Below are 26,972 nucleotides of genomic sequence, written 5' to 3' on the forward strand. Positions count from 1 at the left end.
AAGAATAGCTTTGGCAAAACAAATCAGCGATTAGCTTTGAATATCGACAACCTATTGAACCAATTAATGAGCTAGGTACGCCTCTGTGGCCACACAGGTTGAAATCAGAAGAATCCCAGAAAAGTTCTCTTCCCTTCCCGCCTGGGCAGAGGTCCCCAGGTGCTGGCGGGGTCGGCCCCGCTCCGCCGCGTGGCCCCGGGCCTGGTGCGGCCTGGCCGGGCCCGGCCGCTGCTGGAGCCTTGGCAGGGCCGGGCCCGGCGGCTCCCGGGCAGGGCAGGGGAGGAGAGAACGCCCCGTCCCGGCCGGATCGGGCCTCCAGCGGCTGCTGACATCCTGCCGCTAAAGCCGCCCCCATGGCGGCCCCGGGAGGCCTCGCAGGGCCGGGCCGGGCCCCCAGCGCTGCCGGGCAGAGGAACGGGGGAAGCCCCCAGCGCGGCTTTGGAAGAATTCTTTACTATGAACAGCTCCAGACACCGGCACCAAGACCCCTTGCGGAGGGAGAGGCCCCAGCAGCTGGAGAGATCTTGCGGCCAAGAGCAGGGGCAGCTCTGCAGCCGTGCGGAGCGGCCCCGCAGCTGGAAATTGAATGCAGTCAGAACCCCGGAGATCCTGGCCCAGCCCTGGCATGGCCTGAATTTACCACCTTCGGCCACTGCCCGGGAGAACCATCACGGCCTCTGCAGATTGGGAGAATGGAAACTCTTCCTCTGCATGGATGGAACTTACAAAGCACTAATCCTCTCTTGAGACAAAAAGACAGAGTGAAGACAAATAGAAAGACAATATGACGACATAGTCAGTGAAGGAGGAGCTGAATCTTAGATGGCAATAGAACGAGAAGATGCCTTGATTTTAGGCTGAAATTCTTTTGTAAGCCTTGGGAATGGACTGTGATATCCTAGAATATCTCTCTAAGTCCTGGAAGGCATGGATGGCGAGATCAGAGTATTCAGATTTTAGATCTGAGCAAAGGCATTTGTGGTCAACGAAGTAAATACTGAAGTAGTTGTGATCTTATGAGAAGCTTGAACAGAGAGAGTGATGAAGATGAAGATCTGCCCCCAAAAAGAGACAAGATCTCTGTTCCTAGAGGTGAAGAAAACCTTTGCTTTTGAACCGTTCATCTTTAAAATGGTACCCCATGAGTTTACATGGCCCATTACGCAGCTGTGGGAAGGCTGTGTGATATGGGAGGGACTTCACAAATGCAGGTTCAGAGGCGGCTGGTTTTGTGAGAATGAAAAAGCCACAAGAGAACTGTTCTTTCTTGTGGGGAAGTTTCCATGGCCAACCAGAAGAGACTTTTGTCTCTGAGAGGACTGATGAAAGACTATTTTAGAGGTAGTGACTGACATGAAGTCTAAGTTTTGTTTTCTCTGGATGTTGTCAGAGAGAAAGAAAGGAGTTTTTGGGGAAGAGGGGAAGTGTTTTGAAGGTTTTTTTCAGATTCTTATTTTTTTTTTTCTCTCTTGTAGTTTTCTTAATAAACCTGTCTTTAGATCCTTGAAAGGACTTTTTCTCTCCAATTCTGATGCTGTTTTACCTATTACAGGATTTGATGAGTGATTTCTCCTGGTCCTTGTCTCGACCCAGATACCCTCTCTGCTGCCGCCATTCCATCTCTGCCATCCCCACTCCCCACTTCCCAGTGCACCCTCGAATCCAGGGTGAGAGGAAAGGAAGGGAAGGGAAAGGAAGGGAGAAAGCAGGAAGGAAGGCGGGAAGGAAGGCAGGAAGGCAGGCAGGCAGGCAGGCAGGCAGGCAGGCAGGAAGGAAGGCAGGAAGGCAGGCAGGAAGGAAGGGGTTGTTCCTTCTGCAAGCTCAGGCAGCCAGTGGCCGATGTCAGCACTGCCAGCAGACCCTTCTCAGCAGAGACATTCCCGTGGGTGATTTTCTCCTGCTTCTGGGTGGGGGGAAAGAGGGCTGAGGACCCTCAGTGTGGCTCCACACACTGGGCTGGGCTGGTGCTGGCCACAGGAATCACCAGGAATATGTGGGAGCTGAGAGAGGTGGATGCATTGGGAGGTGTGAGGTGTCAATGCATGGGATCCAAGGGATATGGGTGTGTGGGGGCTGTGGGACATGGAGATGTGGGAGAGGTGGGATATGGATGCCTGAGAGTCAGTGGACAGGGTTACAGGACAGGTTGGGGAGGGGAGTGCTGTGAAAGCCCCTCCCCTGAAGGCCCTTTTGGTGGTTGCTGTCCATGACCTCGAACACCACTGGGGGCTGGCGGGGTCTGTCCTCCTCATCCTGGTCCTGTCTGGGGCCTTTGTAGCTCTGGGGAAGGAGCCCTGGCCCAGGCCCCCCAACGGGGTGAGACAGGAATGCTGCTGGGGGGTCCCTGTTCTCCGGTCCCACGCCATCCGTGGCTCCAGCCGTCATCCCCGTGTCAGGTTCTGGGGACTGATCTTGTGGAACGTCCTCCGGGGCAGGCTGTGCTGCTGGGGGGCAGGAGGGAACCTAGGAGGACAGGGAACCAGACTCTGCATGAGGAGCACAGGGGAGCTTCTCTGCAGGGCAGCTTTGAGAGGGGAGTGCAGCAGTGACCAATCCAGTGACCTCAAAGACCTGCTGTGAGCCTGCTCTGTGATGTAACAACCTCCTCTATGATGTGACACCACCACTCTGAGATGTCACAGTCATCTCTGTGAATGTCAAACAACTACCATAGGATGTCGTCATGTGCTCTGTGATGTCATACACAGCTGCCCTGTGATGTCACAGCCCACTCTGTGATGTCACACATTTCCCTTCTATGATGTCAGACTCTGCCCCAGGAATCCTTGGCACTGATTCTCCCAGGAGAGGGGATTTCAGGGAGCCCAAAAGACATCGCTGGGCATTGGCAGAGCTGTTGTGGAGACAGAGGGAATTCCACAGCTCAATCTCTGCCTGGGGTTCTCCCAGGACCCTTCTGCTGTGGGGCTCCTCAGGGTGCAGGAACAACATCTGTTGGCAAGGGCAGACATACCACGAGATTTTGGCTGGAGGGTGAGGGGCTGATCTTGGCTCCTCTCTCTTGCTCCTGGCACCGGAGGTGGGACAGTGCTGCTCTTGCTCTGGGGACAATTGGCCGCCACCGCAGAGTTCCACCCTTCACTGCTTCTCCTACCATGAGTGAGGCTTTGCTGAGAAGGGCAGCCCTTGAACTGGCATCTTCTAAACTCCCTCAGGGAAAGGACCCTCACCATATTCTCAGATGTCTCAGGGGAGAACCCAGCACCCAGAGCCCCTCACCCTTCCCAGAGGGTGTGTCTCATGGCTGCGTGCAGCAGCTGTTTGTGGGAGCACGGCTGTGGCTGCCCAGCTCCGCTGTTTTCTGTGACTACTTTGGCTTTTCCTACACTTGAACCCAACACCCCGTGCCCCACCCAAGCCCCACGGCTCCTGCTACAGCTTCAGAGTTTTTGCTACACCTCCTTTGCCACCCTGGGTGTGCCTCCTCCCACCGTTCCAGCCGCCACTCCGAGGGTTCCTGCCGCAGTCCATTTTGCCATCCGGAGCGGCACCGTCCCCAGCTGCCCCCCAGCCCCGTCAGTGAGGGAAGGACGCTTCTCTCTCTCTCTCCCGCCCGCTGAGTCTCCATTAACCATGGAGAGAGAGACAGCCGAGCTGTTTCCACAGCGCCCCCTGCAGCCGCGGGGGAATCATCGCACCCGCCCTGCCCGGCCGGGAGCCACCAGCGCCCCTGCCGGCTGTGCCCGGAACTGTACCGCAGGGGAAGTGCCTGCAGCCCCGAGAGGGCTGGGACTGGGTTTGTGCTTTTGTTTGTTGTTGGTGGCGGTGTTGTTGTTTGTTTGTCTTGTTATAGATATTCTAGTAAAGAACTGTTATTCCTGTTCCCATATCTCTGTAAACCCCACACCAATCTCTTCAACAGCCTGACTGGGACCTCCTTCCGTCCGAGCTGACCTGGCAGTGCTGAACAAACAGAAACCATTTCTCCCAGTTTAACCAAAAATCTGCATTTTAGAACCAATGAGAAGGACAAAGGTCTTCTGGCCCCTGGCAATGGGGGGGAGAATGGGGAGCCCCTGTGGGTACTGGGAGCACTGGGAGCACTGGAATGGGGAGCTGTGGGGCCAACATGGGACCCGCCACTCGTGGCCACCCCCTGGGTACGGTGGGCACCCACAAGAGCTGGGAGGGACACACAGAGGGGGTGTCCTTGGACAGGAACCTCCGGTGCTCCCAGTGTCCCCCAGTGTCACAGCAAATTCCCATAGATGTCACTGGGGTCCCGCTGTCACCTGTGGGGTCCCGGCATCTCCATGTAGGTCACCTGGGGGGATGTGGCCCGGGGCGGCCCTGCGAGAGATACCAGATATGAGGACCTGGGTGGGGGGTGACACCCGTGGATGACGTGTCCCTGGCCCCTCCTGTACTCACCCCCTGCCTGCTCGATGCCCACGATGTGGGTATACAGCAGCTCCTCCACCTCTGGGGGGGCCGGAGGATCCTGGAGGGCCCTGTGGGGATAAGGGAGTGTCTGTGGGTCTGGGGGGAGTCTCAGGTGAGGGTAAAATGAGGCGTCAGATCTTGAGACCTCACTCACCTTTCCTGCTGCTTCCTGAGGGCTGCAAAGGGAAGAGGGGAGGGTGACTGGTGGGGTCCTCACGGGCTCTGAATAACATCGGGTCCCCTGACTGCCCCTGGGAGCCTCGAGCATCTCTGAAGCTCCTAAAAAACCTCGAACTACCCTTGAACCCCATGAGCCCCCAAACTGCCCTAAAACCCTGACAGAACCCGCAACATCCCTGCATGACCCTCCAGGAGCTCCCCAAATCTCCCAGGGCCCCCAGTCAAGGTCTCTGGGGGCTCAGCTTCACCCAAGTCAGGAGCTGTTGGTGACACCATATGGCCCGTGTGTTCTGGAGGAGCTTGATCCTAATCCCTGGGACCCCCATTCCCCCTCATTGTCACCCACACAGGCGGTGCCGCCGGTGCCAGCCCACGATGACAGCAGGAGCAGGAACAGGAGGGACCCGACGACCCCTGCAGCCACTGCTGGGGACAGAGGGGGACACAGTGGGGTCACCGAGAAATCCAGAAGTCCTGCATCCCCCGTGTGACCCTGTGTCAGCCCACCTGTGACCCAGGGTGAGCCAGGGGTCACCTCCAGGGCCAGCTCAGGGCTGAGTGCCCAGAACACGCGGTGCCCGTCCTGTCCCAGCTGGTTGGTGGCCATGCACTGGTAGGTGCCCGAATGTCCCACATCGATGTCCCCAAGCTCCAGGATGGGACCCTGGGCCACCTCCTGGCCATTGTGCAGCCAGGTGAAGTTGACAGGGGCTGAGCCCACCTGCACCGAGCAGCGCAGGGTCACGGGGTCACCTGTGTGCACCTGGTGTGACAGGGGACCGGGGGTGATGGTGGCATTGGCCACGGGCACTGCAGAGACACAGACAGGGCTGGCACCTGGCAAGGTGGGCTGGGGGTGCCGTGGGTGGGATCACCCCCAGTCCGAGGGTCCCACTCACCCAGGACGGTGACATTCAGGGGGACACTCTCGGCCGTGCTGTCCCCATCGCTGACCCGGCACTGGTAGTGGTCACTGTCATTGTCCCCAACGCGGCGCAGCTCCAGGTGGGGGCCACTGCCCAGTGGTGTCCCTGAGCCCCCCCGGTGCCAGGAGAAGGTCCGGGGACCTGTCCCCTCGGCCACTGTGCAGTTCAGCACCAGGCGGTCCCCCAGTGCCACCTGTCCCCCGGGGGGCTGTACCCACGCGGACACCCCTGAGAGTGGGACTCCTGAGGGGAGAGGGGGACACCAGGGGACAGTGAGGGACTTGGGGATGTTCTGGGAGGAGCAGAGGATTCCCAGTGAGGAAAAGGGGATGCAGAGCTAGGGGCTTAGGAATGAATGCCAAGAAATGATGGGGGGTTCAGGGAGGGGACACCTGGAGAAGGATGATGGTAGACTCCAGGGAGGGTGTGGGGATGCAGGGAGGGGATAGGGGGGACATGGAGGGGGACCAGAGCAGTGATTGGGGAACATGGAAAAAGTTTACAGGATAGATGGGGGTACCCACGCAGGGCTGGGGAACCCGGCAAAGGATCCAGGAAAGCATGGGGGACCCACCACCGGTGTGGGGTGTCCGGACAGTAATAGAGGTCTCCAGGCAGGGCTAGGGGACCCAGGGAGGCTGTGGGGGCTCCCCGTGCCCATCCCCACACTTACTGTGCACTGTGACGCAGAGCCGGGCGCTGCTCTTCCACACCTTCCTCTCCTCAGAGCGCACCTGGCAGGTGTAATTCCCCGAGTCGGAGACCCCCACGGCGGGCACCAGGAGCTGCGGGGACACCTGCGGGCCCCCCACCAACTGCCCATCCCGGTAGAAGAGGTGCAGGAGGCGGGTTCGGGGCCGCAGGGGTCTGGGGGTGCTGAGGCAGCTGAGATGGAGGCGGGACCCCTCGATGGGCTCGGGGGGACCCTCCAGCACCGGCACAGTGAAGAGCTCTGGGAAGGAGACAGGAGGTTAGGACTGTGACTCTGAGTCCACTGGGAAGTGGCTTTGGGATTGTCAAGGCATAAGGTGTTGGGGTGTTGGGATATCAAGGTGGCAGCTGTGCGGATGCTCACCATGCACTGTCATTGTCACTGGTGCTGAGTTGTGCCATTGTGACATTCCCGAGCCCACCAAGCCCCCGCAGAGGTAGCGACCGCTGTGGTGCAGCTGCAGGGGGGACAGGGACAGCTCGGTGCCACTGACGGGCCGCCCCAGATCCATCTCCTTGTGGTAAAATCGCACCCCAGTGACCGACATGTCCTGCGTGACCCGGCAGCGCAGTGTCACCGTGTCCCCCTCCAGCAGTGTCTGTGTTGGCACCTGCAGCACCAGTCGGTCTGTGGGGCAGGGGGGTTCTCACACTGAGGGACTCAAGAGGGGTCCGGGGGGTCCCCATTACACCAGAGGCCCCTAGGAATACCAGGGGGAAACCCATCACCCTGGGATGAACTGGTGTGCACTGGAACAAATTGGTGTGCACAGGGGTACAGTGGGATGCACTGGCATGTCCACATGTGCTGGGGACTGGGACATGAAGCCACACGTGGACAGGAGCCCACGCTGAGCCCTCATGGGGCACCAACCTCACAGCCCCACTAACCATTTAATACTGACACGGGGGGGCTGAGCCCACTGCCGGGTCTGTCACATGTGTAGTTGCCACTCCTGGTGACAAGGATGCGGTCAGATCCCTTCTGCCCCCAGCGCCGCCCGTCCTTGTACCAGGTGGTGGCACCGGTGGGCCCCAAGCCCCAGCAGGTCAGTGTCACCCGGTCCCACAGCACCGCCGGCCTCCAGGGGGGCTCCACCAGGAGCTGGGTGGTCTGGGCACCTGCAGGTGACAGAGGACACCAGCCTGCCAGGGTCAGCGCAGGGCTGAGGACAGCGAGGTGGGGATGTGGTGTCGCCCGAGGACTCACCAGCGAGGCCGAGGGTCTGGGCTGGAAGGGAGAAGGGACAGGGCTGGGTTGGGGTGGCAGGCCAGCAAGAGAAGCTCCTGGGGGATGGGATGTGGAGACTATCACAAAATTGTCCCAATGGGGAATGGTTTGGCATGGAAATTTCGAGGACAGAGACATCCTGGCAACTCGGCTGAGGCAAGACACGGGGACACTGTGGACACTCCGGGAATGGGGACACCACAGCCACCCCATGTTTTCAAAGGTCACCACCACCAGCCTCACAGCTCCTGTCCTCACAGCCCATCTGCATGGTACATGGCCCTTCTCTCTGTACTGGCAGCCCTGTTCCTCTGTCCCTGTTCCCACTGCTGCACCACCCCAAGGTTCCTTTGGCCACATCCTGGTCCCCACATCTCTATCTCCCTGCTCCTGCTCCCACATCCCAGTTCCCCTTTTCCTGTCCCCACAGCCACCCCACTCCTCTGCTCACACTGGGGTCCATGCCCATACACTGGCTCTACTGGCCTTGGGGACCTCAGGGGACACCCCAGCCCCCCTGTGCCCCCTCCCCACCGGTCTCTGCCTCACCAGGACCCATCCCCGGGGTGTCAGGCCCGTGCCCGGGGCACTCACCCCACAGGAGCAGCGCCACCTTCCCGGCCATCCCCATGTCCCCGGCCATGTGCACTGGCTGTCACTCGCTGTTGTGGCCACCGGTCCCCTGGGTGGCGGCTCTTCGGATGAAGAGGAAGGAGGAAAGGTCACACCTCGTCCCCATGAGTAGGTGGCCCTTGGTGGGGGATGGGTGGAGACACAGCAGGGGACAGGCTGGGGACATTATGGGATAGTCTGGGGGCACAGTGGGGGATGGTGTTCCCAGGAGTGGGGGGCTCAGGGGATGTGGGGAACCAAGGAGGGGTGTCCAAGAGAATGGGGATCCAGGGGAATTGGGGTCTTCATGCCTGGGGATATTCAGGGATGGGGCTCCGGGGTGATCATGGTCCCCATGAATTTCGGATAATGGGATGTAGGTCCCAGAGTTGGGGGTGAAGGGGAAAAAAATAGGGGACCCTTGGGAAGAGTGGTTATGGAAGAAGAAGCAGCCCATGTGATGGGATCAAGGCAATGGTGGTCCTGGGCAATGGGAGTCCTGGGATGGGGGTCCCAGGGAGCAGAGACCAAGGGAATGGGGGTCCCATGGATGGGTTCCCAGGGGAACGGGGGTCCCAGGGATGGGCAGTGGCTGACACACGGGGGGACAGGTTCTGTCCTGGGGGGAACAGCAAGGGGGGTCCTGTTCTGGGGGGATCCTGTCCCGGGGGGGACACATGCTGGCCAAGGGGATCCTGTCCTGGGGGATGGCAGCTCCAGGCAGGGTCCAGATATCTCCATTTTCACTTGTCCCCTGCAGGATGTGAGCCAGTGAGAGCAGCTCGGGAATGGAGCCCCAGGCAGGAAGGAGCTCCCCAACTCCTCCGCCTTGAAGCCAGTGGCCATCCAAGTGTGGGGCCCAGCCATGGCCCAGCCCCAGTGCACAGGGATGGGCATTGGCCAGCCCTGCTCTGGCCAGCCCCAGGTGGCAGCCACGACCTGAGGCTCCCCCCGCCCCCTTGGCTTTGATTCTGGCAGCTTTCGAGCTGCTGCAAAGGTGACAATTCTGTGGCAGGAAAAGGCCTGGCTGTGGTTTGCTGGGCCCTGCAAGAAGCACAAAAGCCAATGGGAGCCCAAGCAGTGGCTCTGCGAGGGCCTTGGATGGTTTTCAGAGCAGGGCTGGCTGCAAACCCTCCTGCAGGGGCAACTGTGAGGGAAGCAGTCCGGAAATGCAGCAATTGATCATTTTGTCCCTCTCAGCAAGGGGCTGAGAGAGCCCCAGAAGTTCTGCAGATCCCACACCCATCTGCTCAACAACACGACCGGGACCCTCCTTCCTGAACAAAACCTGCAGCCCTTTGGAACCTCCCAGAAAGAATGTTTGTGTTCTGGATGTGGACACCAGAAGAGAGGGAAAAGTGTGGAAATACTGAGCAGGGGCTCCAGCCGTGGATCTGGGGAACACGGGTGTCCCAGCAGGAGCAGGGAGTGCCCAGGCAGGGGAATTCAGGGCAGGGTGGAGTGCATTTCCCAGGGAAGCAGACCCTGAGGGACACACAGGCATTTCCACGGATTCCTGTGCTCTGTTCCAAGGATGGACAGAGTTTCAACCCTGTTGGGAGCTGATGCCATGGGAAATAAATGAAGTTTGAGGGTGGGAAGGAGGAAAATGGGCAGAGTTCCTAAATGTGGCCCAGCCAAAGCCTTCCCTGTGGGCTGGGTTGCTGCCCAGCAGGCCGGGAACAAACCCATGGACCTGCTGGAGACTCAGGGAGATTCCACACTCAGTGTTATGCACAAGGAAACGCTGCTATGGGATGCACCAATGGGCTCTTAAAGGGAACCAGAAAGTCTCATTTCTATGGGATTTGTTTGTGTTTTTATTGTCAGTGACTAGTTGGGAGGGCAATGATTAAAAGGATTCTATCGATCAGACCATTTTCTACATTGTTAGTTTGATTTTTGCCGAGTTTATTTTTTATTGGGAAAAAATGTGATTTGGGAAAGTATTTTTGCCTTTATTTCATGGTTGTATAATTTTGTTTTAGCCAATTGGCCATCAGGGAATTGAACCAAATTTAGCCGGGCATTTACCATCATCTGGGTAAGGTCGTAACAGATGCCCCCTTATGTTTAAACACCCCAGAGGATACAGGGCCCCACTGGGGACAGTGGGAATGCTCAGTGCCCCCCCAGGATGTGCCACCTCTGGGACAGGAGTCCCCAAGGATGTGGCACCCCCAGAACGAGGAACCCTCTGGGACAAGACCCTGGGACACGACCCAGGTGTCACCACAGCAGAGGAGCCCTTTTCCCTCAGGGCAGGACCCCTCTGGATGTGCCCCCCAGGACAGAACCCACGGCCTCAGCTCAGCATAAACGGCCTCTTCCTTCTGCTGCAGGAAAGAGAAAGTGAAAATCTTTCATCCCCCACAGCCCCTGAACACTGCCTGCACCCCCCAGCCCCCTTGGCCCCTTCCTGGGATCCCCCCACCGTTCCCTGCTCAGGTGTTCCCTGGGATGGCTGAGCCAGGAAATGGGGGGATGGGAAAAGCCCAGGGGTGTGTGGGGCACAGACCCAGAGCCTCCACCCTGGGGTGCCCCCCTGGCCATGAGCACACTGTGGGGGCTGTGCTGGGCTCTGAGTCACCCCAAAATCTGAGGCACCCAGGGCAGGAGCTGTGACCCCCGTGCCCACCCAGCCACTGCCCATCCCTGGGACCCCCATTCCCCTGGGAACCCAACCATGGCACCCCCATTCCCTTGGTCTCTGCTCCCTGGGACCCCCATCCCAGGACTCCCATTGCCCAGGACCACCATTGCCTTGATCCCATCACATGGGCTGCTTCTCCTTCCCCTCAGAACCCTAATTCCTCAGGGTCCCCTTTTCTCTACTGGACCCCCAACCCTGGGACACACATCCCATGACCTGAAATCTCTGAGGTCTATGCTCCCACAGGACCCCCATCATTGAGTCCCCCCAGGCATGAAGACCCCAATACCCCTGGACCCCATTCTCCTGGACACCCACCCTTGGTTCCCCACATCCCCTGAGGCCCCCACTCCTGGGAACACCATCCCCCACTGAGCCCCCAGACCATCCCATAATGTCCCCAGCCTGTCCCCTGCTGTGTCTCCACCCATCCCCCACCAAGGGCCACTTACACGTGGGGACGAGGTGTGACCTTTCTTCCTTCCTCTTCATCCGACGAGCCGCCACCCAGGGGACCGGTGGCCACAGCAGCGAGTGACAGCCAGTGCACATGGCCGGGGACACGGGGATGGCCGGGAAGGTGGCGCTGCTCCTGTGGGGTGAGTGCCCCGGGCACGGGCCTGACACCCCGGGGATGGGCCCTGGTGAGGCAGAGACCGGTGGGGAGAGGGCACAGGGGGGCTGGGGTGTCCCCTGAGCTCCTCAAGGCCAGCAGAGCTAGTCCATCATGTCACCACAGTTACAGGATGGCCATGGGGAAAGTAACAGGGGAACTGGGATGTGGGGACAGGTACAGGGGGATAGAGATGTGTGGTCAAGGATGTGGCAAAAAGAACCTTGGGGCTGTGCCAGCGTTGGGACAGGGATAGGGAAACAGTGATGCGGGAACAGGTGCAAGGGCCACGTACCATGCCTATGCCATATGGGGAGAGGTGCCTTCGGAATGGGATCACGGGCACAGGGCCATGGGGATGTGGTTGTGGGAGCAGGCGTTCTGAGGATGCTCGGGGGGACCTGTGCAAACATGGGATGTCCACAGTGTCCCCATGTCCTCCCTCAGCCCAGAGTGATTGAGGTGTTCCTGTCCTCATGACCTCTGTGCTACACCAGAGTTCCATTCGGGGCAGTATGGGGCAGGCACCACACATTGTGCTGTGCCTGCTGTCGCTTCTTTCCCACCAGGGCCACCCTCACCCAGCCCTGTCCATTCTCCCTTCCAGCCCAGACCCTCGGCCTCGCTGGTGAGTCCTCGGGCGACGCCATGTCCCCGCCCTGCTGTCCCCAGCCCCGTGCTGGCCCTGGCAGGCTGGTGTCCCCTGTCACCCGCAGGTGCCCAGACCACCCAGCTCCTGGTGGAGCCCCCCTGGAGGCCGGCGGTGCTGTGGGACCAGGTGACACTGACCTGCCAGGGTTTGGGGACCGCGGTGCCACCACCTGGTACAAGGACGGGCAGCGCTGGGGGCCGAACAGACGCGACCGCTTCACTGTCACGGAGAGTGGCACCTACAGGTGTAGCAGACCTGGCAGTGGGCGGAGCCCCCCTGTGAGAGTGGTCATTGGTGAGGGAGGTTGTGTGTCCCCAGCCTGGCACCTGCAGGGACCTCGTGGGCTCTGGGTGGGCTCCAGTCCATGGGTCACCTCTTGGTGTGACCAGAGCCCGTCCCCTGCACACGGGGACATCCCAAAGCATAACAGTGCAAGGGGGCTCCTCTCTTGCAATGGGTGGCCTCTGGTGGCATCCGGTGACATCAGGACCCTCCAGATGCCCCCGGTGTGACGGAAAACCTCTGTCCCCCAGACTGGCTGGTGCTGCAGGTGTCAGCACGGGCCCTGCTGGAGGGGGATACGGTGACACTGCGCTGCCGGTGCTGGCAGGATAGCACAGCCACTGGAGTACGATTTTACCATGAGGAGCAGGACCTGGGAGGGCCCCACGACAGGACCGAGCTGTCCCTGTCCCCCCTGCAGCTGCACCACAGCGGCCGCTACTACTGCAGGGGCAGGGTGAGCACTGCAATGCCACAGTGGAGGGAGTCGCAGCTGGTGACAGTGACAGTGCGCAGTGAGTGCAGGGATGGGGACAGGCAACCCTGACATCCACTGAGGGCTTCCCCCCTCTACCTGCATCCTTCATCCCTCCCTTCACTCCTCCCTGGATCACCCAAAATTTCCCAAGTACCTCCTTGTTACCCCATGACTGCCCGGTTCCCTCTCCGCATCCCTCATCCCTCTCTCTGTCCCCCCACCCCTCCCTGGGATCCCACACCCCTTCCAAGGTCCCTGCTCAACCCTCTGGTTGCACTTCCGTCCCTGGGTCCACCCACCCCTCTCCAAACCCCACATCATTCCCTGAGTCTCCTCAGTCTCTTGTGTAGTCCCCCATCCCTGCCTGGCTCTCTCCACCTTTCCATGGGGTCACTCCATGGTCACCAGATCCCAACGCACCTCCCAGGGTCCACTTCTCCCTGGGGTCCTCTGTGCTCCCCTCCAATCCCCCCTCCTTCCCGTCTTGTGTCCTCCACCCATCATGGCAAGATCATCTTACCTGTGTCTCCCCGCAGGGGTCCCCGTCTCGGGGGTGTCCGTGTCAGTGCAGCCCCCCGGGGGACAGGTGGCACTGGGGGACCACCTGGTGCTGAGCTGTGCCGTGGCCATGGGGACAGGTCCCCGGTCCTTCACCTGGCACCGTGGGGGCTCTGGGACACCGCTGGGCACTGGCCCCCACCTGGAGCTGCGGCACGTTGGGGACAATGACAGCGGCCAGTATCACTGCCGGGCCAGCGATGGGGACAGCGTTGCTGAGAGTGTCCCTCTGAATGTCACTGTCCTTGGTGAGTGTGACTCTCAGGCTGGGGGTGGCCTCACCCACAGCATGCTCCAGGAAACTCTCATCCCCGTGTCCCTGTCCCTCTTGCTGGCTGCCAGCCCCCCGCCCCAGTCTCACCCTGTCTGTGTCCCCACAGTGCCCCTGGCCAATGCCACCATCACCCCCGGTCCCCTGTCACACCAGGTGCATGCAGGTGACCCCGTGACCCTGCGCTGCGCGGTGCAGGTGGGCTCAGCCCCTGTCAACTTCACCTGGCTGCACAATGGCCAGGAGGTGGCCCAGGGTCCCATTCTGGAGCTTGGAAACGTCGATGTGGGACATTCGGGCACCTACCAGTGCGTGGCCACCAACCAGCTGGGACAGGACGGGCACCGCGTGTTCCGGGCACTCAGCCCTGAGCTGGCCCTGGAGGTGACCCCTGGCACACCCTGGGTAACAGGTGGGCTGACACAGGGTCACACGGGGGATGCAGGACCCCGGGGTTCTGGGTGACCCCACTGTGTCCCTCTCTGTCCCCAGCAGTGGTCGCCGGGGTCGGCGGGTCCCTCCTGTTCCTGGTCCTGCTCGTGGCTGTCATCGTGGGCTGGCACCGGCAGCACCGCCTGGGTGAGTGACAATGAGTAGGAATGGGGGTCCCAGGAATTAGGGTGAAGCCCACCCAGAGTATGTGGTCATAGGGTGCCAACAACAGCTCCTGACTTGGGTGAAGATGAGCCCCCAGAGTCTTTGGATGCGAGTTTTTGGGAAGTTTGTGGGATTTGGAGGCTCAGGGGGTTCAAGGGGTGCTTCAAAGATTTCTGGGAGCTTCAAGAATGCTTGGGAGTCCTGGGGGTAGTCAGGGGTCCCGGGGGTGTTCAGAGGCCCTGAGGACCCCCCATTCATGCTTCCCTGTTCCCTTTGCAGCCCTCAGGAAGCAGCAGGAAAGGTGAGTGGGGGGCTCCAGGTCTGACCCCCCATTTTACCCTCACCCCAATCTCCCTTCATCCCCACAGACACCCCCTTATCCCCGCAGGGCTCCCCCGGATCCCCCGGCCCCCCCAGAGGAGGGGGAGGTGCTCTACACCCACGTTCTGAGCACCGAGCGGGCAGGGGGTGAGTACAGGGTGGGGACACAGGGACACGTCACCCACGGGTGTCACCCCCCACCCATGTCCCCACACCCGATGTCTCTTGCAGGGCCCCCCCGTGTCACATCCCCCCAGGTGACCTACGCGGAGCTGGCGGGATCCCACAGGCGACAGCAGGACCCCAGTGACATCTACGGGAACATGCTGTGACACTGGGGGCATTGGGGGCACTGGGGGCCCCTGTGTGAGGGCAACTCCCGTGTGTGTCCCCCCCAGCTCCCGTGGTGCCCACCGTGCCTGGGTGGGGGCCACGAGTGGGGGGTCCCATGTGGGGCTGCCAAGAGCTCCCCATCCCAGTGCTCCCAGTGCTCCCAGTACCCCCAGAGACTCCCCACTCCCTCCCCCAGTGCCGGGGGGCACAGGACCCTTGTCCCTCCCATTGCACCCAAAACGCAGCATTTTGATTAAACCGGGAGAAATGGTCAAAGTCGCAGGGGAACCCCGATAATGAAGGGAAATCGTCAAAGCAAATGCAGGTTCGATCAATATGATTACTGCTACATTTCTCTTTTATTGTGTGTAAGAGGGCCGGTTTTATGCACTCTATATAGTTTACAGTTACAAGTGAATTCTAATAGGCACACGGCACAGGAAAGAATGCAAACACTTATTGTTTAATAAACTGTTTAAGGTAGCTACTGTGTCCACGCCAATTACGATACTTACTAACTACTATAAAACCCTTTGACCCTTGTTAACACCTTAAGTGATAATTCCTAAATGCGACACACTCCTGGCACTGAATTTCTAACTGCGCCACAACCTCTACAGGCCTCAGTGCCACGGCCTAGAGGCCTCAGCAATATGGCTCAGTCTGGATGATTCAAATACAGCTTATCGTCTACAAATGGTTTTTGTTTGTTCAGCTGTGCCCGGTCAGCTCGGACGGAGGAGGGTCCCGGTCAGGTTGTTGAGCAGATCCGTGTGGGATTTGCAGGATTTTTGGGACTCCCTCAGTCCCTTGGGGACAGGGACAAAATGATCAATTGGGGCATTTCAGGACTGGTTACCTCGCAGCTGCCCCGCTCAAGGAAGGAGCTGCCGCTCCCTGTTTGTCCCCTCTCGGTGACACCGGCCAAGGGCTCGGGGTCCTGCGGCGGTGCCGCTCCGTGGCCACGGGCACCGATCCCGCAGCTGCCGAACCCCTCGGGCCGAGCTGGAGCCCCGGGACAGAGCTGAGGGCAGCCGGAGGTGTCCCCAGATCCAACCCCAAAGCCCGCCCCAGCCCCAGCCCTGCCCGGTGCCCCCCGGAGCCCCCCGGTGCCCAAAGCCCCGCACCCGGCGCTCCCCGAGCGGCGTCTGAGCCCCGGAGCTGCCGCGGAGCCTCCGCCGGGCGCGGCCCCGGGGCGGGCGGGGGGCGCCGGGACGGAGGTGCCGGGAGGGCCGAGGGGACCCGGGAGCCCGGGGAGGAGCCCCCGGCACGGCGGGAGCCGAGTCCCGGCCTCGGGTCACTGTCGCACGTCGCGGCTGCCATCGCGCTGCCAGGGCTGGGAAGCCCCCGCTGGAGCAGTTCCCGAGAGGGGAAGGTGTTTCACTTCTCCTTTTTCAACTCTGAACTGAGGAATGATAAATTCAATTCACTTCCCCAAGTCGAGTCCGTTTCGGCCGTGACGGAGCTCGCGGACTGAGCCCTCCCTGCCCTTCTCCCAGGACAGGACGCCACCGGCTGGGCTGTGCCACCCCCAGGATGTCTCACCCACAGAACAGGGACACCCCTGAACAGGGACAGGATCCCCTGGATGTGTCCCACGAGGACAGAACCCGCCCCTCCCTGTCTGACTCAGCACAAACAGCCTCTTCCTTCTGCTGCGGGAGAGAGAAAGTGAAAGTGTGGGGGGACACGGCCGGACACTCCCAGCCCCCAAATCCCCCACCTCCCCTTCAGCCCACACACCTCCTTTTCCCCTCTCCGGGAACCCCTGAACTCGGTACCTGCTCAGGAGCTCCCCAGGATCGCTGAGCAGGGAACTGGGGGGATGCGAATGTGACAGAAAAAAGGAGGGCAATGGAAATGAAGAGAAAAAAGGCTCTGGGGTCTGGGGGGGTCACAGACCCAGAACCCCTAAGAATCCACTTGTAGTGACCTCCAGAAAACCACGAGTACACCAGGGGGGCAGCTCTGGGCCGTGGGTCACCCCAAAATTTGAGGCAGCCAGGGAAGGAGCTGCAACCCACGGGCCCACCCAGCCACTGCCCATCCCTGAGACACCCATTTCCCTGCCAACCCAACCATGGGAGCCCCCATTCCTTCTGCCCCCCCTCCCTGGGTCTCCCATCCCGGGAGTGCCATTCCTCAGGACCTCCATTCCCAAGGACCCCCATCCTGGGAATTCCAGCCCCTGGGACCTCCACTGGGGACCTCAGGGGACCCCGCAGCCTGGGGACCTTGATTCCCCCCGGACATCCATGCTTGGCTTCCTACAGCTCCCAGCCTTCAAATTTTGGCAACACCGTGGCCCTACCGGGTCACCACCACGTCCCACCATCACCCACATGTCCCTCAGTGTCCCCAGCCTGCCCACAGCCTGTTCCCCCACCCTGCCCCCACCAAGGGCCACCAACACATGAGGACGAGACGTGAACTCGTTTCCTTCCCCTTTGTCCAAAGAGCCGCCACCCAGGGGACCAGTGGCCACAGCAGCGAGTGACAGCCAGCCTGGATGGCCGGGGACACGGGGCTGGACGGTAAGGTGGCACTGCTCTTGTGGGGTGAGTGCCCCGGGCACGGGCCTGACACCCCGGGGATGGGCCCTGGTGGGGCAGAGACCGGTGGGGAGGGGGCACAGGGGGGCTGCGGGGTCCCCTGAGGTCCCCAAGGCAGGGACAGGGGAACAGGGATGCAGGGACAGGGACAAGGGCCACATACCATGGGGATGGGGCATGAAGACAGGTGCCATTAGAATGGGATCATGGGCACAGGGCAATGACGATGTGGCTGTCGGGACAGGAGCGGTGAGGATGGTGGTGGTGTCCTGGATGAGCATGGGGTGTCCACAGTGTCCCCATGACCTGCCTCAGCCCAGGGTGACTGAGGTGTGTCTTACCTCAACACCTCTGTGCTACACCAGTGTTCCTTTTGGGACTGTCTGCAGCGAGACACCGCACCGGATTCCCCAGGTGCTGCTGTCCCTGCAGGGCCCCCTCCATCCAGCCCTTGTCTCTTCTCCCTTCCAGCCCAGACCCTCGGCCTCGCTGGTGAGTCCTCGGCAGATGCCATGTCTCCACCCCACTGTCCCCAGCCCCGTGGTGACCCTGGCAGGCTGGTGTCCCCTGTCACCCGCAGGTGCCCAGACCACCCAGCTCCACGTTCAGTCCCCCTTGACACCAGCAGTGCTGTGGGACCAGGTGACACTGACCTGCCAGGGCTCGGGGACCGCCGGTGCCACCACCTGGTACAAGGATGGGCAGTACTGGTGGTAGAGGGGACCTGACCACTTCACTGTCACGAGGAGTGGCAGCTACGAGTGTGACAGAGCCGGCAGTGGGCACAGCCCCCCCATGAAGATCTTAAATGGTGAGGGGGGATTCAGGGTCTCCAGCCTGGCACCTGCACAGTCCCCGAGGGTTCTGGGTGGTCTCCACTCTATGGGTCACCTCCTGGTGTGACCAGAGCCCGTCCCCTGCACACGGGGACATCCCAGAGCATCCAGGTCTGAGGGGACTCTTCCCGTGCAATGGGTGGCCCCTGATGCCCCCCAGTGCCATCTGGACTCTTCAGATGCCCCCGGTGTGACAGGACGCCTCTGTCCCCCAGACTGGCTGGTGCTGCAGGTGCCGGCGCGGCCGCTGCTGGAGGGGGACACGGTTACACTGCGCTGCCGGTGCTACCAGGACAAATCGCTCACCAACGTGCACTTCTTCCATGAACGGAAGGATCTGGGAGGGCCCCATGACAGGACCGAGCTGTCCCTGTTCCCCCTGCAGCTGCACCACAGCAGCTGCTACCGCTGCAGGGGCTGGGTGGGGGCTGTAATGCCAGAGTGGATGCAGTCACAGCTGGTGACAGTGACAGTGCACAGTGAGTGCAGGAATGGAGACAGGCAACCTCGACATCCTCCGAGGGCTTCCTCCCTCTACCTGCATCCTTCATCCTTCCCTTCACTCCTCCCTGCGTCACCCAAAATTTCCCAAGTACCTCCTTGTTCCCCCATGACTGCCCGGTTCCCTCTCCACATCCCTCATCCCTCTCTCTGTCCCCCCACCCCTCCCTGGCATCCCACACCCCTTCCAAGGTCCCCACTCAACCCTCTGGTTGCACTTCCGCCCCTGGGTCCATCCACCCCTCCCCAAACCCCACATCATTCCCTGAGTCTCCTCAATCTCTTGTGTAGTCCCCCATCCCTGCCTGGCTCTCTCCACCTTTCCATGGGGTCACTCCATGGTCACCAGATCCCAACGCACCTCCCAGGGTCCACTTCTCCCTGGGGTCCTCTGTGCTCCCCTCCAATCCCCCCTCCTTCCTGTCTTGTGTCCTCCACCCATCATGGCAAGATCATCTTACCTGTGTCTCCCCGCAGGGGTCCCCGTCTCGGGGGTGTTCGTGTCAGTGCGGCCCCCCGGGGGACAGGTGGCACTGGGGGACCACCTGGTGCTGAGCTGTGCGGTGGCCATGGGGACAGGTCCCTGGTCCTTCACCTGGCACCGTGGGGGCTCTGGGACACCACTGGGCACCGGCCCCCACCTGGAGCTGCGCCATGTTGGGGACAATGACAGCGGCCAATACCAGTGCCGGGTCAGTGATGGGGACAGCACGGCCGAGAGTGTCCCCCTGAATGTCACCGTCCTTGGTGAGTGTGACCCTCAGGCTGGGGGTGGCCTCACCCACAGCATGCTCCAGGAAACTCTCATCCCCGTGTCCCTGTCCCTCTTGCTGGCTGACAGCCCCTCCCCCCACCCTCACCCTGTCTGTGTCCCCACAGTGCCCGTGGCCAATGCCACCATCACCCCCGGTCCCCTGTCACACCAGGTGCACGCAGGCGACCCCGTGACCCTGCGCTGCTCGGTGCAGGTGGGCTCAGCTCCTGTCACCTTCACCTGGCTGCACAATGGCCAGGAGGTGGCCCGGGGTCCCGTCCTGGAGCTTGGGGACATCAGTGTGGGACATTCGGGCACCTACCAGTGCGCGGCCACCAACCAGCTGGGACAGGATGGACACCGTGTGTTCCGCGCATTCAGCCCCGAGCTGGCCCTGGAGGTGACCCCTGGCACACCCTGGGTCACAGGTGGGCTCACACGGCGTCACCCTGGTGGTCTGACACCCCCGGATTGTCGGTGACCTCAGTTTTCCCCCACTCTCTCTCTGGCAGTGACAGAAAGGGAACAGGAAACAGGAGGGGTCACCTGAGGTCACAATGGTTGCAGGACCCCTGGGGTGATGGGTGACCCCTCTGTGTTCCCCTTTGTCCCCAGCAGTGGCTGCAGGGGTCAGTGGTTCCCTGTTGTTCCTGGTTCTGCTCCTGGGTGTCATCATGGCCTGGCACTGGTGGCACCGCATTGGTGGGTGACCATGGGGGGGACGGGGTTCCCCGAGAGGGGTGGGAAGCCCCCAGACTGAAGGGGTGATAGGGTGGTACCCACAGCTCCTGACTTGGGTTGTGCTGAGCCCCCAGTGTCCTTGTCTGAGTGTCCTGGGCGATTTGGGCAGGTGTGGGAGGGTCACACAGCGATGTTGGATTTTCTTTTGGGGTCCTGGGGGATTTTTGAGGGTCTCCCTCCCTGCTGCACTTGGGGTTCTGGGTGCTCAGGGCACCGGTTCAGGGGTTCTGGGGGGCTCTAGAGATGCTCAGGGGTCCTGTGGGAATTGAGGGTCTGGTGGTGGTTCAGGATTCCCACGGGTGGTCAGGGCCCTGGGGATCCCACAGTCACCCCTTCCCTCTCCTTTGCAGCCACCAGGAAGAAGCAGGAAAGGTGAGTGGGGGGCTCCATTCACAACCCCTCTTCTACTCTCACACCCTAAACCCTCCATGTGCTCCCAAAACCCCTCCATCCCCACAGGGCACATCCACAGCCCCTGGCCCCCCCAGAGGAGGAGGAGGTTCTGTACACCCATGTTGTGAAAACCGAGCGGGCAGGGGGTGAGTACGGGGACAGGGAAATACAGGGACACGTCACCCGCTGGGGTCACCCCCAGCCGGGTCCACCCAGCCAGTGTCTCTCACAGGGCTCCCCAGTGCTGCCCCGCCCAAGGACACCACGGTGACCTATGCAGAGCTGCCAGGATCCCATGGACGACCACAGGATACCAGCAACATCTACGAGAGTGTGCCGTGACACTGAGGAAACTGGGGGGCACTGGGGGACACCGGGGATCCCCTCACCCTGGCCTTCTGTGGTTGCCATCCAGCCTGAGGTGGTGGTCAGGAGAAGGGGCTGGTGCACAGAGCACCCAGTGCTCCCCATTCCATCTCCCAGTACCACCACGGCTTCCCCATTCCCCCTCCCATTGTTCCCAGTACACCCAGGGGCTCCCCCTTTCCCTTCCCAGTACTCCCATAGTCCCAGTGGCGGCACATTCCCTCTCCCAGTGCAAGGAGGGCACACGGTCGGTTTCGATACACTTCAGCCCAAAATGCAGCTTTTTGGTTAAACTGGCACAAGTGGTGTTTGTTCAGCCCTGTTGGGCTTTAGGAATGGAATTCTCCAGTTCTGGCTTCCACTAAAAACCAGGGGCCTGGGGAGCCCCGAGGGTGGTGCGCCCGAAACGGCCGAGGGGAGACCCCGGCAGGGCGGGGGAGCAGAGACCCTGGGCTGGGCTCTGCGGAAAGGAGGGACCGGCACGGTGGTCCCAGAGCACGGGGAAGGGCCCCAGCTGCCATGGCGCTGCAAGTGCCGGGACTGTCACGGCGCGCATGAACCGACTGTGAGAGCGTGTCCCAAGCCACTGTCGCCATGTGTCGGGACAGCCCGTGGCCAGGGTGACGCCCCCACAGCTTTGGGCACCCGGAATGGGCGGGGCAGGGGCGGGGCAGAGCCCTGTCCATTCCCCGTGCCCTGTGCAGGTGAGGAGGGCAGGGATGGAGCAGCTTTGGGGACACCTGGAATCGATACAAGGTCATTCCCCAGAGCCACACCATGACTGTGGGCAGAGCCCCGGCTCAACATTTCCACACTTTTCCCTCCGGTCTGGTGGCTGCAGCCAGAACCCAAATATTCTTTCCATGAGGTTCCAAAGGGCTGCAGGTTTTGTTCAGGAAAGAGGGTCCCGGTCAGGTTGTTGAGCAGATGGGTGTGGGATTTGAAGAACTTCTGGGGCTCTCTCAGCCCCTTGCTGAGAGGGACAAAATGATCAATTGCTGCATTTCCGGACTGCTTCCCTCACAGCTGCCCCTGCAGGGGGGTTTGCAGCCAGCCCTGCTCTGAAAACCATCCAAGGCCCTCCCAGAGCCACTGCTTGGGCTCCCATTGGCTTTTGTGCTTCTTGCAGGGCCCAGCAAACCACAGCCAGGCCTTTTCCTGCCACAGAATTGTCACCTTTGCAGCCGCTCGAAAGCTGCCAGAATCCAATGGGCACCTAAACTGAACCAGAAAGTTTCATTTCTGTGGGATTTGTTTGTGCTTTTATTATGAGTGACTTTTTGGGAGAGTAGCAATTAAAAGGATTATATCGACCAGACAATTTTGCATGTCATCTGATTTTAGTGATTTTCTTTTTAGTGGGAAAAAAGGGTGTGGGAAAAAGACGTTTGCCTTTATTTCCTGGGTGTCTAATTTTGTCTCAGCCAATTGGGCAAGAGGGAGTACAAGCAAATTTCGCCTGGCATTTACCATCATCAGGGCAGGATTCCACTAGATGCCCCCTTAAGTTTGGGCAGCGCAGAGATCACAGGGCCCCACTGGGGCCGGAGGGAATGCTCACGGTTCCCCCCAGGATAGAGGCCCCCAGGATGTGCCACCTCTGGGACAGGAATCCCCAAGGATGTGGCACCCCCAGAACGAGGAGCCCTCTGGGACAAGACCCTGGGACACGACCCAGGTGTCACCACAGCAGAGGAGCCCTTTTCCCTCAGGGCAGGACCCCTCTGGATGTGCCCCCCAGGACAGAACCCACGGCCTCAGCTCAGCATAAACGGCCTCTTCCTTCTGCTGCAGGAAAGAGAAAGTGAAAATCTTTCATCCCCCACAGCCCCTGAACACTGCCTGCACCCCCCAGCCCCCTTGGCCCCTTCCTGGGATCCCCCCACCGTTCCCTGCTCAGGTGTTCCCTGGGATGGCTGAGCCAGGAAATGAAGGGATGAGAAAAGCCCAGGGGTGTGTGGGGCACAGACCCAGAGCCTCCACCCTGGGGTGCCCCCCTGGCCATGAGCACACTGTGGGGGCTGTGCTGGGCTCTGAGTCACCCCAAAATCTGAGGCACCCAGGGCAGGAGCTGAGACTCCCATGCCCACCCAGCCACTGCCCATCCCTGGGACCCCCATTCCCCTGGGAACCCAACCATGGCACCCCCATTCCCTTGGTCTCTGCTCCCTGGGACCCCCATCCCAGGACTCCCATTGCCCAGGACCACCACTGCCTTGATCCCATCCCATGGGCTTCTTGTTCCCATAGAACCCAAATTTCCAAGGGTCCCCTTTTCTCCCCTGGACCCCCAACCCTGGGACCCATATTCCATGACCAAAAACCCCTGGGGAAACCTTTTCCTGCAGGACCCCCATTCCTGAATCACCCAAGACATGGAGACCCCAATTCCCCTGGACCCCCATTCCCCTGGACACCCGGCCTTGGTTCCCCACATCCCCTGAGGCCCCCACTCCTGGGAACACCATCCCCCACTGAGCCCCCAGACTATCCCATAATGTCCCCACCCTGTCCCCTGCTGTGTCTCCACCCATCCCCCACCAAGGGCCACCTACACGGGGGGACGAGGTGTGACCTTTCTTCCTTCCTCTTCATCCGAAGAGCCGCCACCCAGGGGACCGGTGGCCACAGCAGCGAGTGACAGCCAGTGCACATGGCCGGGGACACGGGGATGGCCGGGAAGGTGGCGCTGCTCCTGTGGGGTGAGTGCCCCGGGCACGGGCCTGACACCCCGGGGATGGGCCCTGGTGAGGCAGAGACCGGTGGGGAGGGGGCACGGGGGGGCTGCGGGGTCCCCTGAGGTCCCCAAGGCCAGCAGAGCCAGTGCATGGGCATGGACCCCAGTGTGAGCAGAGGAGTGGGGTGGCTGTGCGGACAGGAAAAGGGGGACAAGAAGAGGGGAACTGGGATGTGAGGACAGTAACAGGGGGATAGAAATGTGGGGACAAGGATGTGGCAAAGGAACCTTGGGGCTGTAGCAGTTGTGGGGACAGGGACAGGGGCACAGGGATGCAGGAACAGGGACAAGGGCCATGTACCATGCAGATGGGCTGTGGGGATGGGTTCCATTAGAATGGGATGACGGGCCATGGGAATGTTGCTGATGGGACCAGGGCTGTGAGGATGGTGGTGGTGACCTGGAGGAGAATGGGGTGTCCACAGTGTCCCCATGTCCTGCCTCAGCCCAGGGTGACCGAGGTGTCCCTGTCCTCAAGACCTCTGTGCTACACCAGTGTTCCCACTGCAGGCAGTCTGGGGACAGACACCACACCATGTCCCCCAGGTGCTGCTGTTCCCACCCAACCCTGTCCCTTCTCCCTTCTAGCCCACACCCTCGGCCTCGCTGGTGAGTCCTCAGGGGATGCCATGTCCCCATCCCACTGTCCCCAGTCCCGCACTGACCCTGGCAGGCTGGTGTCCCCTGTCACCCGCAGGTGCCCAGACCACCCAGCTCCTCGTGGATCCCCCCTGGAGGCCGGCGGTGCTGTGGGACTGGGTGACACTGACCTGCCAGGGCTTGGGGACCGCCGGTGCCACCACCTGGTACAAGGACGGGCAGCGTTGGGGGCAGAACAGAAGCGATCGCTTCACTGTCACCGAGAGTGGCACCTACACATGTGACAGACCTGGCAGTGGGTCCAGCCCTGCCTTGAGAGTCATGAATGGTGAGGGGGGATTTAAATGATCAGGGTGGCCTCTTGTTGGGTCTGCGTGGGCTCCACTCCAAGTGTCGCCTTACACTGCTCGTGTGGCTAGAGCCTGTCCCCTGCACTCAGGGTCATCCCAGTGCATCCCAGTGTGATGGGGCCCCCGTGGTGACATCTGTGCCACGGAGCATCTCCTGGTGTTCCTGGGATCCTCCCGTGCAATGGAGACTCCACCCAGATTTCCGCAGTGCCATGGGCACCCAAATTGGAGAGGTCCCGTGCCACTCAGTTTGAAGGGACTCTCCTGTCCCACAGACCGGCTGGTGCTGCAGGTGCCAGCACAGACACTGCTGGAGGGAGACACGGTGAAACTGCGCTGCCGGGTCAGGCAGGACATGTCGTTCAGCAGGGTGCGGTTTTACCAGGACGGGAAGGATCCTGGAGAGTTCCTCACTGGGACCGAGCTGTCCCTGTCCCCCCTGCAGCTGAACCACAGTGGCCGCTACCACTGTGGGGCCTTGATGAGCTTCGGGCTGTCACTGTCAATACCAGTGACAGTGACAGTGCACGGTGAGCACCCCCACTGCTGGAACTCCAATATCCTGACACCCCCAAAGTCACTTCCCAGGGGACTCAGAGTCACAGCCCTCACCTCTCCTCTCCTTCCCAGAGCTCTTCACGGTGCCGGTGCTGGAGGGTCCCCCGGAGCCCATCGAGGGGTCCCCCCTCAATCTCAGCTGCCTCAGCACCCCCAGCCCCCTGCGGCCCCCAGCCCCCGTCCTGCACCTCTTCTACCGGGATGGGCAGTTGGTGGGGGGCCCACAGGTGTCCCCGCAGCTCCTGGTGCCCGCCGTGGGGGTCTCCGACTCGGGGAATTACAGCTGCCAGGTGCACTCCGAGGAGGGGACTGTGCGGAAGAGCAGTGCCCGGCTCCACGTCACGGTGCGCAGTGAGTGCGGGGATGGGCACGGGGAGCCCCCACAGCCATCCCAGGTCTCCCATCCTTGCTCAACCCTCTGTGTCTTGCCCTGCCTTCCCTGGGCTCTCCCTGCGTCCTCCCATCACCTTCCCTGCTGCCTGCATCCCTCACCAGGTCCCCTCACCCCTCCCCAGCTGCACCTCTCCCTCTCTGAGGTCCTTCCATTGTCCACAGGTCCCACTATCCCTGTCTGGGTCCCCAAAACCTTCCCTGTGGCTCCCTTCAACCCTCTCTATGTGTCTCCTGGCTGAATCTCTCACCCTGCCCTGGGGTCCCTTCCAGCCTTTTCCAAGCCTCTTTCATATCTCTGGGCCCCTTTCTTCCTCACAGGGATCCCCCCATCCCTCTCTGATCCTCCCCCTCCCTAAGTCCTTCTCTGCTCCCTGGTGTCCCCCACTCCTCATCCCATGTCCCCAATCCCTCGTGTGTCCACCCGCAGGTGTCCCACTCTCGGGGGGAGTGCAGCCCCCTGGGGGACAGGTGGCACAGGGTGACTGCCTGATGCTGAGCTGTGCAGTGGCCACAGGGACAGGTCCTCTGTCCTTCACCTGGCACCGGAGGGGCTCAGAGGCACTGCTGGGTGCCAGCCCCCACCTGGAGCTGTGGCACATTGGGGACTAGGAGAACAGTCACACCAGTGCTGGGCCAGTGATGGGGACAGTGTGGCCAAGAGCCCCACATTGAACCTCACTGTCCTTGGGCTGAGGGTGATCCCACCCACAGCATCCCCAATTCCACACATTCCCATTCCACCCCAACCCCCCACACCATCCCCAATCCACCCCAGGTCACAGCCCCCACCCCTGGCTGTCACAGCCCAGGGGAACTGGGACCCTCTGGCTCCAGGTGTCCCCACCCAGGACATCCAGGCCATGGATCCCTAATGCCAGCTGTCACATGCCCCACTCCCCATCAGGTCACATTCACCCTACTGAGCGTGACTCTCCAGGGGAGTGAGTCCCTTGGCACTGGGGTGATGTCCCCATTGCTTTGCCTCATCAGACCCATCACATCCCACCCACGCCATTCCGTGCCCCCCACGAGGTGACGGCCACCACCACCCTTGGACACAGCAGCCCTCATCCCATCCTCACCTCAGCCTCATCCCATCCTCAGCCCTCCCCCCTCATCCATCACATGCCCTCATCCCACAGCACATGATGGCTCCACCCCATGGGGTCACTGTCCTGGCTGAAGGAGACCCTCTGTCTCCAGGTGCCACCACACAGACTCCCTCATTCCCCCAGGCCGGGTACAGCCCCTCCTCCTGGCCTCAGCCCTGTCTGTGTCCCCGCAGTGCCCGTGGCCAATGCCAGCATCACCCCCAGTCCCCTGTCACACCAGGTGCACGCAGGTGACCCCGTGACCCTGCGCTGCTCGG

The 26,972-nt window shown here is 61.2% G+C and overlaps 1 protein-coding gene across 1 annotated transcript; it reads left to right on the top strand.

Moving 5' to 3' along the window:
* Positions 1 to 12,464: 12,464 nt before the first annotated feature.
* LOC136303076 (Fc receptor-like protein 2) lies at positions 12,465 to 15,492 on the top strand. Its single transcript, XM_066206688.1, has 7 exons — positions 12,465 to 12,779; positions 13,279 to 13,548; positions 13,681 to 13,983; positions 14,067 to 14,150; positions 14,448 to 14,469; positions 14,557 to 14,636; positions 14,721 to 15,492. The coding sequence occupies exons 1-7, from the start codon at positions 12,734 to 12,736 to the stop codon at positions 14,819 to 14,821; spliced, it is 906 nt and encodes a 301-aa protein (XP_066062785.1). The 5' UTR covers positions 12,465 to 12,733; the 3' UTR covers positions 14,822 to 15,492.
* Positions 15,493 to 26,972: the final 11,480 nt, after the last annotated feature.

This window comes from Chamaea fasciata, unplaced genomic scaffold, assembly GCF_029207755.1.
Source record: "Chamaea fasciata isolate MVZ Bird 193981 ecotype frontalis unplaced genomic scaffold, bChaFas1.0.hap1 SCAF_31, whole genome shotgun sequence".
NCBI classification, from domain to species: Eukaryota; Metazoa; Chordata; class Aves; order Passeriformes; family Sylviidae; genus Chamaea; species Chamaea fasciata.